This window comes from Mauremys reevesii, linkage group 6 (genome assembly GCF_016161935.1).
Source record: "Mauremys reevesii isolate NIE-2019 linkage group 6, ASM1616193v1, whole genome shotgun sequence".
Lineage (NCBI taxonomy): Eukaryota > Metazoa > Chordata > Testudines > Geoemydidae > Mauremys > Mauremys reevesii.
Window position 1 is genome coordinate 28,341,805 of NC_052628.1, and position 13,776 is coordinate 28,355,580.

Genomic DNA, 13,776 nt, shown 5'->3' on the forward strand with positions numbered 1-13,776 from the left:
ATCAGTGAGGCCGACACCTAGCTCTGTTCAAACACTTAACATTTGGCAAAGCTTTAAGTGACTGAAAACAGGTTTGTTCTTATAATGGACAGTGTCGGGAAACCTGAACTATAAATGTTATTGCCTGTACTACCTATACTAGGTATAACATGGATTTGTCCATTTGGAAAAGCCTATAACTGAACACTGAAATAGATGTAAGATTGTTTTTCCTTGAAGTACCTGCTACCTGTTACAAATGACCACTCATTGTTAAATAAGATAGTTATGGTTGTTTTCAGTTCTTAGAGTGGAATCCTAAAATGAAAATAATGAAGAAATCACTGAAAACTAATATATTTATATTTCTTTTTGTTTGTTTAGAATATGCCGCTCTCCAGAATGTGATAAAGGGTCTAAGACAAACAATTGAAAATCAGTGTAACCTGAGAGGTAAACAAACAAACAAAATCCTGTAAAGTACATTGCATTATATTTTAGAACAAATATGCATCTATTGCATAAACAAGGAGATTCCTAATTCACATGTAATCCTTTTGTTAGACCAATCTCTAATGGCCAATCAGAAAACACAACAAAATTAAATTTAAAAAGAAACAAACCTGATATAGCCTATCATTTCATATGTGCCTAAGCTTAAGTGTGTGATACACAATAAAGGACTTTTCCTGCAGTCCTACACGTACAAAAATGCTTTATCGTCAATGGGAGTTTTGCCTGAATGAGGATTTATATCCTGAATTTTTGGTTTGTTTTTTATTTCTTAGCAGCACAAGAAATCTTGCAAGAAATCAAGGCAGTGTGAGTCACCTTTTTTAAGTACTCTGCGATCCAGCAGAGCACTTAATCATATGCTTACACATGCATTAGTGCTTTACTGGGACAAAGAAGCCTTAGGTCTTAGTTTGATAATGTTCTTAAAATGCAGCTACCATCCAGAAATACTTAATCTAGGTGGTAGTTGTTATTAGATATTATTCTGAAATAAAATGATAAATATATTTGTAATGTTTAGTCTTTTTTTGATACACATAATTAGAAGCAGATTTTTATACTCATAAAGATGTTGATGTTTGTGAAATCTCTGCTTCTTCTGAATTGTCACTCATGAAATTCACCCTGTATGAAGGGCCAGCACAAACTCTATGTGCTTGCTAAGTGCTCCTTGAGCCTGTGGATTTAAGTGGTACTTAGGCCTTGTGCTGGGAGATGAATTTTCCCTAGCATGAATGCCATCTCTCTTACACTTATTGGTTTCACATTAATAAAAGTATGATATCCAGTTCTAATCAGCTCAGCTTGTATTCTGTAAGTTTGCCCAATATTTTGCATTTACAGGTTTAAACTTTGCTTAGTTCTAATTATCTGCTACTGGCTTATAAACCATCTATTCTATGTTAGCACATTTGAATTGTTCAATACGGTTTTTAATTTTTCAATGATATTGACAGTCTTACGGACACTTCCTCCATGCTTTTTTCTCCTTTTGTCTACTTCACGCCCTCTCCCCATATTTACTCTAAAACTCTGGAGTCTTGATATAATCTGCCCTGCTCATTCCAGATACCCCCACAGTTTCTCATAATGGTGATAAAATATTACAGCCCTCAGGAAAATGGTGATAGAATGTATATCATGTAAATAGACTTTCTGAGGGAGTACTTCTGCTGTTCCTTCAGAAATGTTGATTTCTTTCACCCATTTTAGAAATCCTCCTTGTGTCATTTTGACTAAGTCATCCTGCTTAATTCATTTACTGGACAGTGTCAATCTTAAAGAATAGAATGTAATGAGAGAAAATTGTCCAAATTTGAATTTTTGCCAGTCATACATTAATGTCACAAACTTTGCTACATGTGCATAGTCTTAAAAATGATTGTGTGTGTGTACTGAATTTCTTAGTTTCTTTCTGTGTACTATTTGTAGGACAGATTTTTTAAAAAAGACTCCACTGTTTTCAAATGACCTTGTAGTGTCAGTCTCCAGTTTGATAACCCCGATTTGTTTCCACTATCAACTTTTAGCAACAAAAATTTCTACATGTATGAAACCAAAAGCTAGAGAATGTATTAGTAGATGATTCAGATCTAACAACCCCTACCTTCTAAAGGATCATGACAATCCAAATTAAACAAATTTGTGGATTTTTGAATACATAACTCATACTGCAGTTTTTTATGTCAATGAAATCCATGCAAAATTGATTAAAATACACAACAAGCTAAGAGTCTGCTCAACGCACATCAACTAATAACAAAGGACCAAATCCTGCAAGACACTGCGCCATCTAACTTCCATGGGAGTTAGACTTTAAATACCTTTGAGGATCTGGGCCTCTGAATGTCTCTTGTCAGGTACTGAGCAACCTCAACTCACATTAGCCTCTATGGGAGCTATGAACATTCAGCATGTTGAAGGAGGTGCTATGCACCTCTCAGAATTGTGCCCTGTTCCTCCATAATTCCTATTGAAATCAATGGGAATTTTGTGTGGGAAACAGCCTTAGGACTGGTGGCTTAAAGGGCTTTCATTACCCAAGTGAAAGTGATTCAGCTCCTCTTATTGAAGATTCACTGTCCCATTTACCATCTGTCTGGGAGGTAGGTTGGCCTTCCTTTTAACAACTGAGCCAGGACTCTAAAGGACTGATTCTCATTTATTCAAAAACCACTTTACACCACTCCAGCAGTGTAAAGGACTTTAAGGGGTGTATATATAATTTACTCCCATTTTAAGGCCCCTTTACACTGGTGTAAAGTGGCAGTAGTATCTATGACAATCAGCCTTAAATAAGAATCGTTCTGTGATTCATTGACAAGACTATAATCTCAAGGCCTCGGTGAAAATTCTTTCTTAGAGACACTATCCTTAGCTAGGAGATTTACTGTCAAATTAAAGGCAGACTGAGGGCTAGTATCCTATTTTGTAAAATGTTCTCTAAGGCTCTAGGATCTGATTGCCCCAAGCAAAAGGCATGTTAATTAGCCATCAAACAGGCTTTTCTAATTTACTGTCATACAGTTCCCACTGTAACATCTTTATCCATAAAAGTAAGTGTTAACATCTATAGGCAATGAAACATCTTAGGAGGACATGACATTTTAATAAGGTTTGTTTTGCCAAATAAAGTTTAGAAGTCCTTCCAGCTTGGCAAGTGTTCACTAATTCCATCAAAAGGGATTAATTCAACAAGATTTACTCAATACTGCTGAAATAAATACAGCTTAATAACATAATGAACTATTAAATCCAGTGGGGATATCAATTATAAGGCTTGAACTCATAAAGTGGACCTAGAAGATCACTGAATTGATTAATAGGTGATTATAGGGTCTAGAATTTCTAGGAAAATAACAAGCATCATCTGTATGAAGAATCAATTTATTTCTCTTGCCTGTTGAAATGCCATGAAAATCCTCTGCTTGAATTAGGTTTTTAATAATGGTTTGTTCATAAATCCAATGATACAGGGCATAGACAATCTGAGTTGTGATTTTCCCCAGCCTAAAAAATACAACTGAAAATATTGGGGAGAAAACGAGAAGGTTTGCTGAAGTGAAGTATAAATCGCATACACTATATGATTCACTTCAGAAGCAATCCCTCAGACACAAAAAGGCACACATACTATTCAAAATGCAAGGATTGCATTTCTGTAAGTAAAACACAAGTATACAATAACTGAGTCCCTAGCCAACTAAGTAGTTAGGCCAATCATTCTTTTGTGTCTGCCCTTAAATATTACTATACTTTTACCAAAATAATTTGCTCTTTCAGCACCTATGCTACTAAGTTTGGAACAAATTTGTTCAAATGGAAATATACCATATACAAGTTCTCTGAATTTTTTTCTGTGATTCCCGTTCTTTGTTGTTAATCAAATGAAGCCAGATTTCCACAGAGACTGTGATAGTAGTATCCTTAGCCCAGTGGTTCTCAAACTTTTGTACTGGTGACCCCTTTCACATACCAAGCCTCTGAGTGTGACCCCCCCCCCTTATAAATTAAAAACACTTTTTTATATATTTAACACTATTATAAATGCGGGAGACAACACGGGGTTTGGGGTGGAGGCTGACAACTCACGACCCCCCATGTAATAACCTCATGACCCCTTGAGGGGTCCCAACCCCCAGTTTGAGAACCCCTGCCTTAGCCTCTAATCTGTCAACTCTCTCCAAAATCTCCAATTGTTTTTGCAAATGTATTCCTTCTTTGTAGGATCCTTTGTTCTGCAGCATGTGTGCTGTATTTTGATCAAAAACCTTTTCTGTTTGATAAAATGTCAACAGACTTACAGTACTTGGATGCAAGTATAGAGACACGATATTACTGAGAGTTCCACCAACAGTTATTGGGAAACTCAGTAGTAGCCTTCGTTTTCCAACCAACCAACCAACCAACCAACCACAAAGTTGATGATAGTTGCAGAATTTTTGAACTTACACAATGTTCTTTAGGATTGTGTTAGGTGTTACTTCTTTCTCAAGAAAGTTTAAATATTGTGCTGAACATTCATACCTCAGAAGTTTAGGACGATTGCATCTGAGAGGTTCCTTCATTATTTTAATTTTATTTTTGTTGTCTGAGCAAATGGCGAAGAGCTTCATGTCATACTTTTGTTTGCATTCTTGGATGGCATCCTCTGCAATTTGGACAATGTTCTGCAGTTTTCATTTTAGATGTAGTAGAAACAATAATGTTATATATGAATGCATTTTTCCCTTTATGGATGGTTGAAGCCATTGTTGGGTCATTTCCCATGTTTGACCAAACTTCCTGCATTAATGTCAATGTTGATTCTTTCAGTTCTCCATTTACTATTTCTTCTAGTTTTTCACTTTCGCATACAGCAGCAGACCCGTGAGTTCACATCTGTCAGGAGGAAATATATTCAGGGTGAAAAGCTTCAACCATTTCTTTATATTACTCATTTTGTGCTGTGTCAGAAGCAGTGTTGTCATAAAAGTGGGTTGCAACTTTCTTTTCTAGTTCAAGTCTTTTCCTTTCTGTTTCCACAGGTGTCCACTAATTGTGTGTTCCTCATTTACTGCATACCCAACCCGAGACACATACAGTCTGATTTTCAGAAATTCTGAGCACTCGTGATTAAGGCTACAATTTTGTCATGGAGGTCATGGAAGTCACTTAATCCGTCGCTTCCAGAGACCGCCGTGACTTCATTCCTACAGTGGCTGGGAGCTGCAGATCCCCCCCACTGCCTATGGTGGCCGAGAGCTGTGGGGGCCCTCCTAGCCACCACATGTGGTAGGATACCCTGCAGCCCTCAGCCACCATGGGCAGCGGGGGCCCCCAAAAGGTCCGAGCTGCCGCAGGCAGCAGGAGACCCTCTCATATCCTGGCCTCCACAGGTGGCAGGGAGGACCCCACAGTTCCCAGCTACTGCGGTCAGCAGCGGGGACCTGGGAGCTCCAAGCTGTGGGCAGCAGGACTTCTCAGGAGCTTTGGGCTGCTGGCAGCAGGGGGACCTCACAGCTCCAAGCCACTGGTGGGGGGACCCTCTAGCTCCGAGCCCCCATGGGTGGGGGGGCCCTGGAGCTCCCCAGCTGTCGCCATGGATATGGGGGCTCTGCAGCTCCTGATTTTCTCATGGATATTTTTAGTAAAAGTCATGGACAGGTCACGGGCTTCTGTGAATTTTTCTTTATTGCCTGTGACCTGTCCGTGACTTTTACTAAAAATATCTATGACAGAATCTTAGCCATACTCATGATTGCAACTGAACTCAAGGGTACTGCAGATGCTCAGCACCTCTGAAAAATCAGGATGCCTCAAGGCACCCAGAGTTAGTGGGCACTCTCTGTACATTAGTTTCTCATCTGTAAAACTGGGATAATAATACACCTTGCCTTGTCTTGCAGTAGGAGGCTTCTGGGTACACAGAACACCTTCTATGGGCAATCTTAATTATCACTTCAAAAAGTTTTTTTCCTCCTGCTAATGATAGCTCATCTCAATTGATTAGACTCTGCCTGTTGGTATGCATACTTCCACCTTTTCATGTTCTCTGTATGTATAAATATCCCCTGTCTGTGTGTTCCATTCTATGCATCCGAAGAAGTGAGCTGCAGCTCACGAAAGCTCATGCTAAAATAAATTTGTTAGTCTTTAAGGTGCCACAAGTACTCCTGTTTTTTTTGCGGATACAGACTAACACGGCTGCTACTCTGAAACCTGTGAGGAAGTTAATAACTCTGTATTCAGTGCAGGATTTGGTTGGAGTTTAGTAAATAAAGAAATGAGGCCACACATTGAATAATGAGGGTAAAAAGAAACATTGAACAATTGCTTCAGTTCACTCAGTACAGTCCATTCTGTGCACTAAATGACACAAAAATAGTATGAGATCATGTAATCAGTGTTTGTAAATGAATATGTACAAGGGGGTAAAATTAAGGTTACATTGACAACCTTAATTCTGTCATTTCCTAAATGTCAAGTACTTAACTTTGCATCATTAAAAGTGTTCTTTTAACAGTTAATTTTATATGATTTAATATATATTACAGCAGCACCCCATAGGCCACACTTAGTATTGGGGTCCCACTGTGCCAAGTGCAGTACAAACATCTGCAAAGACTTAGTTCCTGAGCCAAAGATTTTAGGATCTAAAATTCTGATCAACTAAATCAGTTATTATAAGGCTAAAGTGCTTCCAAATTAATAAGACTGAGACAAATACTATAAATAAACAATAATTGTGATGTAAATTTTTTTTAATGTATTAGAAACCACAAAGATGTAATTAAAGGGTGTCGTAATGGAATCTACTTCTAAATAAGAAGTTTTATTTTAAGGTTCAGTTGGATAATAAAAATACATACAAAAGTATTTCCTTATTCTGACTGTTTGTTATTAGAAAAAATGAAATCTCATCAATACCATCTGTTGCAATATTTTATTTGTACAGATGAAAATGAAAGGCTGAAGACTAATACCCGTCTCTTGGAAGAGAAATTAAAGGCTCATGAACAGGTGAGATATGACTGGGCAGTCTGTATTCAAAGCAATAGGGCATATATCTATATTTCCTTTGATTGGAGCATCTCAGGCAATGGTTTACAGTTCTTCATATTCTCAGGGACATGGTATTAAACTTTGGGGAAATTCTATGGCCTCTATTATATAGCAGGTCAGACTAGGTGATCACAATGGTCTCTTTTGGCTTTGGAATCTATGAATCATTCCTGAAAAAGCTGTGGCTGAACTGGATTATACTTTTCATTTATCTTATCATTGCTCTTCTTCTGAGGCTGATCTTGCAGCTAAGCAGCTGTTTAAAGGTCAGAGCAGTACAGATAAGAGGTGATGTTTTGGAGACCCGGGGGTAGGTCTTTTAAGGCGCTGAGCACTCTGGCTCAATCCAGCCAGATTGTATTTAAACATGTGCTTTCCTTTAAAGGCACTTAACTTTAAATTCAAATACTCACATGTTTAAATTCACAGGAATATAAGAATCAAATTGACAAACTTGTGACAGAAATTAAAAAGAAAGAGGAAGAATGCAAGCTGGAATTAACAAAGGTTCATTGTGACATGAGAAGAAAATGTAAGTTTTCTGAATGCTGCACTAAGTTTTAATGATGAGATATGATATATCCAAATCAAAATCACCAGCTGGTTATATATGTTCTGTATCTCTTTTTCACTGTTTCATATTGTTCAGGAAACTTATAGGTAGCTCATTTTATACCTATTTGAGACCTTTTTGTAGATAATTTAAAAGCAAAGATTCTATAGAAGTCTAAGGCCCTCTGAAAAGATATTCCTGCCTACAATAAGGGGTACGGGTGAGTTCCACTTCACATCAGATTATATTTATTTGTTTACTTTGAAATGTATTACTTGTAAAATATTGAACTCTCTCTATATATAGCAACAGTAACTATTATCCTTTCTCAAGGCTAGGTTCACAGCTCCTTAGTGTGGGTCATCATCACCTATCTGTAGCTATAGGGGGCAGAATTAAAGCACTGAACTGGGGACAAGGGACGAGCCCCAACCCCACCTTCCAGAGAGGACCTCCTCGGTTTTGCTTTGCTTTGTCTCCCTACGGGCAGAGTGGGGAATCCAGTACTTGCTGCAAGAGAGAGAATTTAAAAAAAAACCTAAAGGGGGTGGGTTGTTGCCTGCCTGGAATTAGCACAGTGCCTCCCCCTGCCCTGACTGTTCAGGTTATAGGGTAGGAGGATGGTGGAGGGAGACCAAGGCTGTGTTTCTCCTGTGCTGTGTCCCTGCCAGAGGATGCAGAAGAGGATGCCTTGTGCAACCCAGCTGCCTCATCTTCTCAGAAAGATTTCACTCTGGCTGCCTTACGCCAACCCCAGAGCCAGTTCCCCAGGAGTTGCCCACCAGTGAGGGAGGAGTCTGACAGTCAGAGACCACAAATGTCTCAATGGGTGGCGGAAAAATGAAGAGAGCACTTGAGCCACCAGAGGCAGTTACGTCAAAGGGCAGCGGCCTGGCATAGGAAACCATAAGCCAGTTGGCTGAATCCACCACAGAGTCAGGAGTGGCCAGTGAGACCATTCTGGGTGTGTGTCGTCCCATGGCTCAGGTCTTACCATCCCTCCATGAAGCAGAAAAGAAGGGAATCAGTCTTCCCCTCAGGAAGAAATTTCCTCTTGGGCTAGGGAGTTCTTGGATTTGGCGCAAAAAGCACCTTTACCTCAGAGGCCACCATCTTGTGAGCCCCAGACAGCAGCTGCAGTGTCCCCTTACAGGCTTTCTGTCCACTTTCAAAAAGACAAAGATAAAAAGATGCCTGATAGCAGAAGAGGTTTCCAGGACTCCTCATCTGACTCAGGTCCCCAGTCCCACCTCCCTTAAGAAGTCAAATTATAAAGGGAAGGGGGAGGGTGAAATCAAGAAATTACTTCAGAAACTTTGAAGAAAACTGTCCTGTTCTTCTTGGGATAGCAGTTCCACTGATGCATCCCCAGAAGGACCCAGAACTAAAGGCTCTGCTCAAAGTTTTCATACATGGAAAGAAAAACCATAATAAAGGGAATACATTTTTTAAGCATCTGGTTCTTCTTCATCATCATTTAATTCATTTTCACCCTCGTTTTCTGATGATCTCATTAGAAACGATTCTAAGGAGGAAGAAGAGGGCTGCTATAGAAATTACAAAGAAGTATTTCTAACCAGTTCAAAATCTGAACCACACATTCCCCTTGATATCATTTTGCAAAAAGTAATTAAGGCTGAATGGGAAACACCAGCAAAGTGTATGAGATTATCCAGGTGTGCCAAAATATTCTATAACACAAACTGTAGCAAACCAGATCGTGTCTCTTTTCCCAAAATGGACAGGGCAGTTTCAGCACTAGTCAAAGACATTGCTACCCCAACTGAAAGGAATTCTTTGCCTGAAAGAACCAAATGACCACAGAATGGATATATCATTGCACCATACATTTGAGGCTGTATCTTCCTCTCTGAGGGTTTCTGCAGCAATGTGTTTTGCAAGAGCAGAACTGGCATGGACTGACAATTTGGCAGCCAGACTGCCAAGAAAAAAGGCTAAGAAATCATTGAGGTTAGGTTTGGAGTTAAAAGAAAATCTCAGTGGCTTCAGCATTCATAGCCAATGCAACCAGGGATTGCTTTGATGTTTTCAGCACATGCCGTGGCCTACAATGTGGTGACCAGATTGCATCTGATTATGAGCCTGGAACAGCAAAGTCAGGCCAAAATCATGATAGTGGCTTTGAAATAGTCAGTTATTTGGGGATCCATTAGACATTTAAAATAACCATTTTTTCATTCTAAACAAAGAACGAAACATTTTTATTATGTTAGTGTTCCCCTTTTTTCAATTTGTGTTTTTAGTTGGTTCATGAATTTGTCACATTACAGCTTCTGCTGGTTTTGAAGTTTAATCAGTTAATAAAATTAATGATAATTACAATTTTATATTATTATTTTATTGTTATTAGTTGAACTAAAAGAAGAAGAGCATAAAGAAAAGCTAGAGAAAAAAGAGCTGACAATATTAGACTTAACCAGGCAGCTGAGAACTCTAGATAAAGAGAAACAGAATGAGATAATCAAACTGCAGATAGAGGTATGCACTACTGGGAAGAGATGGTTTCATAAGTTTAAAGTTTAAAGACCAAATAGACATGCACCTTGGATAGATTTAGAAGATTCTATGTAAAGAAAAGGGTTGAGATAAGCACTTACTAATGTAATTTGGATCCTCACAGTTTTATAATTTAAAGAGGCAGGTCCACAAGTGGTGTAAATTGTCATAGATCAATGAGCTTCATCTGAGCTGAGGATAAGCCTTCAGAAGTTGGCCAGTATGAAAAATGTTGAGATCTGTTCTCTCCTCCATGTACATGTGTAACTAACTACCATTAACAAATGGGGGATATGTCTGTATTTTAAGAATAATATAACCTATTATGTTGTTTTTGAGAAACGTAGAATTGTTTTAAGTACATCTGTTATGCCCGCTTAGAAAATTTTGCCCTATATATATTTTTAGCATCTAGAGGGATGAAAAAAAATGCTTTTGTTTTTTGCTTATTTTTTCAGATGTTTATAGTTCCTGTAATATTTGGAAGATGTCTTTACTTTAAAATGTTGAGAGCTTGAGGCCCTGATCCAGCAATGCGCTGGCAGCACCCACTGATTTCAGAGGAATGCTGCATAGGTACTGTAAGCTTCAGGACTGAAGCTTTATTTAACGTCTGAGGTTTTAAAGCCACGGCACTGCTACTGAAAAACTAAGCAAAGATTTCAAATTCTCTAAATGTTAAAAAAAATAAATAGGGCATGAACCTCTGGTTGGGATGAGCTCTCCTCAGGACCCAAACTTGGGGCTGGTTTAATTAAGAGTATGCAATGCCTTCTTTTGCCCAGGCACACTCCCTACAGTTGGGGAAAATCCTCAGCTGGTTGGCAAACTAATATTATGGCCCCTTTGAATCACCAGAATCAAGGACTTGGGCCAATATTTTTAAAGGGACACTGTCAACTTGTAATCTTATTAATTTTTAATTTTAAAAAACTAATGAAGTAGTTGCATTTCTAATTAAGTAATTGGATCTCCCTGCCAGTTTTAATTTTAAGGTACAAATACATGCAAAAACATGTGGAAATTATGCCTGTTTTTATTAAAATAATCATAGAATCATATAATATTAGGGTTGGAAGAGACCTCAGGAGGTCATCTAGTCCAATCCTATGCTCAAAGCAGGACCAACACCAACTAAATCAACCCAGCCAAGGCTTTGTCAAGCTGGGCCTTAAAAACCTCTAAGGATGGAGATTTTACCAGCTCCCTAGGTAACCCATTCCAGTGCTTCACCACCCTCCTAGTGAAATAGTGTTTCCTAATATCCAACCTAGACCTTCCCCACTCCAACTTGAGACCATTGCTTCTCGTTCTGTCATCTGCCACCACTGAGAACAGCCTAGCTCCATCCTCTTTGGAACTCCCCTTCAGGTAATTGAAGGCTGCTATCAAAGCCCCCCTCACTCTTCTCTTCTGCAAACTAAATAAGCCCAGTTCCCTCTGCCTCTCCTCATAAATCATGTGCCCCACACCCCTAATCATTTTCATTGCCCCCTGCTGGACTCTCTCCAATTTGTCCACATCCCTTCTGTAGTGGGGGGACGGGACCAAAACTGGATGCAATACTCCAGGTGTGGCCTCACCAGTGCCAAATAGAGGGGAATAATCACTTCCCTCGATCTGCTGGCTGTGCTCCTACTAATACAGCCCAATATGCTATTGGCCTTCTTGGCAACAAGGGCACACTGCTGACTCATATCCAGCTTCTTGTCCACTGTAATTCCCAGGTCCTTTTCTGCAGAACTGCTGCTTAGCCAGTTGGTCTCCAGCCTGTAGTGTAGTTTAGGATTCTTCCTTTCTAAGTGCAGAGCTCCGCACTTGTCCTTGTTGAACCTCATTAGATTACTTTGGGCCCAATCCTCCAATTTATCTAGGTCACTCTGGACCCTATCCTTACCTTCCAGCGTATCTACCTCTCCCCGCAGTTTAGTGTCATCTGCGAACTTGCTGATGGTGCAGTTCATCCCATCATCCAGATTAATAAAGATGCTGAACAAAACCAGCCCCAGGACCGACCCTTTGGGCACACTGCTTGATATCGGCTGCCATCTAGACATCGAGCCGTTGATCACTACCCGTTGAGCCCGACAATATAGCCAGCTTTCTCTCCACCTTATAGTCCATTCATCCAATCCATACTTTTTTAACTTGCTGGCAAGAATACTGTGGGAGACCATATCAAAAGCTTTGCTAAAGTCAAGGTGTATCACATCCACCGCTTTCCCCATATCCACAGAGCCAGTTATCTCATCATAGAAGGCAATCAGGTTAGTCAGGCATGACTTGCCCTTGGTGAATAATGTTTTCTTCTGTTGGGTCAGTGTAAATATTAGGGATTTTTGTCCTTTCCTTTTGTTTCAGTTCAATGCTAAATTAGCAAGACTTCAGAATAAAACAACAAAATCATATCCAGATACCACTGTCTTGCCTCAAAACATCTACAGAAGGGTATGTGTTTTAATAACTTTTTCCTAAAAATGTCTGTGGGTTGCAAATACTGTTGCGACCATGTGTTTATATAGAGTATCTAGCTGGTATTTCTGTATGATATGCTTTGAAAAGTGACTTTGTAAAAATGGCAATATGCCACTCCTTGTTTATTGTGGCACCATGGCTCCAAACCATATTGCTCATTTACCAAGTAAAACAATGATTGTTCTATGTATCTGAAAGTGAAGCTGTGATCCTTCCAGCTCATGTGTCATTCCCAGCACTAAAGATTCTGGGGGACAGAGTCTGTCATCAGTTGCACCTGTACAATCCCAGTGTGTTCAGTGGAGGCTCCAAAGAGAGGCATAATTTGCCTCAACCAAACCACCAGTATCCTGGAAAACTGTCCAGAAGGAGAAAGCAACAACCAGTGGATTTGATTGCAGTGTGCATCCCACAACTAAGGGCCTGATCCAAAGCCTAATGAAGCCTGCTGACTGTCTTTTTATTAACTATTAACTTCAATAGGGTTTGGATTGAGCCCTAAATAGTCCTGTCTATAGCTATCACATATTGGCAGCTATGCACGATGTGCAGCCCCACCGTGGCCTTCCAGCTTTCATTGATTATGCTCTTTCCAGTATGATGATGTCACACAGTTACCACAGAATCCTTCTGGTGCCAGCTTATGGAGGTCAGGGGATAGGGTTGAGGATTTACTATTTATTATTATAGATCTTAAAGTGTATGTAATAATAATAAACTTTGAAAATGTTAAACAAAGCACCTGGTGGTTTTTTTTAAGTATATGCATGATCCCTTGCTTCAGGGATTTAATGTTACTGCTGTTTGCACATAACCTTCAAATAAGCTTGAATATTTTTGTAGATGTTTAAATATATTTTGTTAAAATAATACCCATATACAATCAAATATCAACTATTGCTTTCATTCCAGTGTAAGGTGAGGATTGTGGGATTTCATATTGGCCATGTACCAGCAAAGCACTTAAGCACATGCTTAACTTTACCTTGTATAGTCCTATTGACTTCAATGGCAGTACTCATGTGCTTAAAGTTAAACATGTGCACTGTGCATGTGCTTTTCTAGATTAGGGTCATTAGACTGTCAAATAAAGAGGATTTTGTGAGAATTATCGTTGTAAAATACATATTATTATGTTCTCATTATTGTACTTAGGATAATTTCATTAGTAGCAGCAAGTTGTGTTGATACAC

The 13,776-nt window shown here is 39.2% G+C and overlaps 1 protein-coding gene across 2 annotated transcripts in view; it reads left to right on the top strand.

Moving 5' to 3' along the window:
- CCDC152 (coiled-coil domain containing 152) overlaps positions 1-13,776 on the top strand; it is a 35,499-nt gene that overhangs the window by 20,513 nt on the left and 1,210 nt on the right. For both annotated transcript variants that reach the window (XM_039544166.1, XM_039544167.1), the window contains 5 exons: positions 364-432; positions 6,932-6,996; positions 7,468-7,570; positions 9,963-10,090; positions 12,470-12,556. In XM_039544166.1, coding sequence (XP_039400100.1) covers positions 364-432; positions 6,932-6,996; positions 7,468-7,570; positions 9,963-10,090; positions 12,470-12,556 — 452 coding nt within the window. The remainder of the gene's footprint in view (positions 1-363; positions 433-6,931; positions 6,997-7,467; positions 7,571-9,962; positions 10,091-12,469; positions 12,557-13,776) is intronic.